This window comes from Corvus brachyrhynchos, unplaced genomic scaffold (assembly GCF_000691975.1).
Source record: "Corvus brachyrhynchos isolate BGI_N302 unplaced genomic scaffold, ASM69197v1 scaffold164, whole genome shotgun sequence".
Classification (NCBI taxonomy): Eukaryota; Metazoa; Chordata; class Aves; order Passeriformes; family Corvidae; genus Corvus; species Corvus brachyrhynchos.
The window spans coordinates 675,123-676,539 of record NW_008237426.1 but is presented as its reverse complement, the minus strand read 5'-3'; the positions used below and the strand labels follow the sequence as shown (position 1 = coordinate 676,539).

The 1,417-nt window shown below is 49.2% G+C and overlaps 1 protein-coding gene across 8 annotated transcripts in view; it reads left to right on the top strand.

The window, feature by feature from the left end:
- The window catches only part of CPEB1 (cytoplasmic polyadenylation element binding protein 1), a 35,076-nt gene that overhangs the window by 33,473 nt on the left and 186 nt on the right, over window positions 1–1,417 (top strand). For all 8 annotated transcript variants that reach the window (XM_008631262.2, XM_008631259.2, XM_017731116.1 and 5 more), the window contains one exon: window positions 135–1,417. This exon is cut by the window's right edge and continues 186 nt beyond it. In XM_008631262.2, coding sequence (XP_008629484.1) covers window positions 135–245 — 111 coding nt within the window. In that variant the 3' untranslated portion in view covers window positions 246–1,417. The remainder of the gene's footprint in view (window positions 1–134) is intronic.

The window sequence follows — 1,417 nt, the reverse complement described above, 5'->3', positions numbered from 1 at the left end:
GCATTCCCTCTCCCCAGCCCATGGATGCACTGTGCTGGCGGGGGCTGCAGGCAGGCAGGGAGGGGAGCAGCGGCTCTGCCGGTGTCCCTTTGCTGCGGGAGCCGCCCCAGCGTTGCCCTGTGCTCTGCCCACAGATCTGCTTCAAGTACTTCTGCCGCTCGTGCTGGCACTGGCAGCACTCCATGGAGGGCCTGCGCCACCACCGCCCGCTGATGCGCAACCAGAAGAACCGGGACTCCAGCTAAGGGGCCGCGGGGCTGCCCTGGGCAGAGTCCTGGGAGAACCTGCCCCGAGGAGAGCGCAGCAGCGCCTGCCGGAGCCAGGCCCGGCTGGGAACGTTCTTCCTGAGGACTGACGGGGAAAAAACAAAAATCTTACATTCATGTTTGCACTTGCTGGTCTTTTTGTTTCTGCACTAATGCACAGTGAGTTTTGTTGGGGTTTGTTTGGGGGTGTTTTGAGGGGGGGAGTGCCCCTCAAGCCATTCTGCAGTTCCCAGACTTTGGTTCCTGGTTTGCTGACGAGAAGCAAAAATTGAAAATGAATAAACCCAACCAACCAAGGGCCACGTGTCGCGGAGGCGTCGCCGCAGGCGCCTCCGCCCTGGTTTTTTTATTTTTTAAAGGCGCTTTTTTACATTCCTTGCAATACTGGTGGAGAGAGCGCAGGTCTCATTGGTCATTGTTTTGCCGTTGCCATACAGTGCCTTTCCATTCATTTACCCCCACCTGGATGGTGTGACCTGGGTGTTCAGCTGGCGTTTTTTACTGTAACAACAAGGAGACTTTGCTCTTCATTTAAACCAAATCATATTTCATATTTTACGCTCGAGGGTTTTTACGAGTTCCTTTTTACACTCTTAAAAACAGTTTTTAAGTCGTTTGAAACGAGAGATTTTTTTCTTTCCTGGCAGCTTTTAACATTATTGCAATTTGTGTCTGGGGGCTGCTGGCAGGACGTTGTAAATCCAGGGGTTTGCAACGGGACAGGCCGGGCTTTGTTTTTGTTTTTGGATTTGAAACTGGACGGGATGAGGATCTCTGAGCTGCTGTATATAGTTTTAAATAGTTTGTTGCACTTTTTTAAGTTGCACTTATGGGGGGTTGATAGAGGTTTTTAATCACACAAAGTCACAGGACTTACCTTTTCTTTTGTAACAAGCTAAAAAAGGGCTGCGTTTTGGTGGACGATGAAGGTTCCTGGGAGCCCTTTCTCTTAGAGGGGACAAGTAATTTTCCTTTCCTTCCCGAGATGTTTGGAGTATCAGTGCAGTCGACCGAAATGCTGCTGGGATTTGAGACCTTTAATTATGCCGATTATTATTATTTTGTTACTTTCCCCTCTATCGGAAGCTGTGTGCCAAAGAACCAGTGTCATAATTTCTCCCTCTTTACTATGATTATTTTTTTTTTTCTTT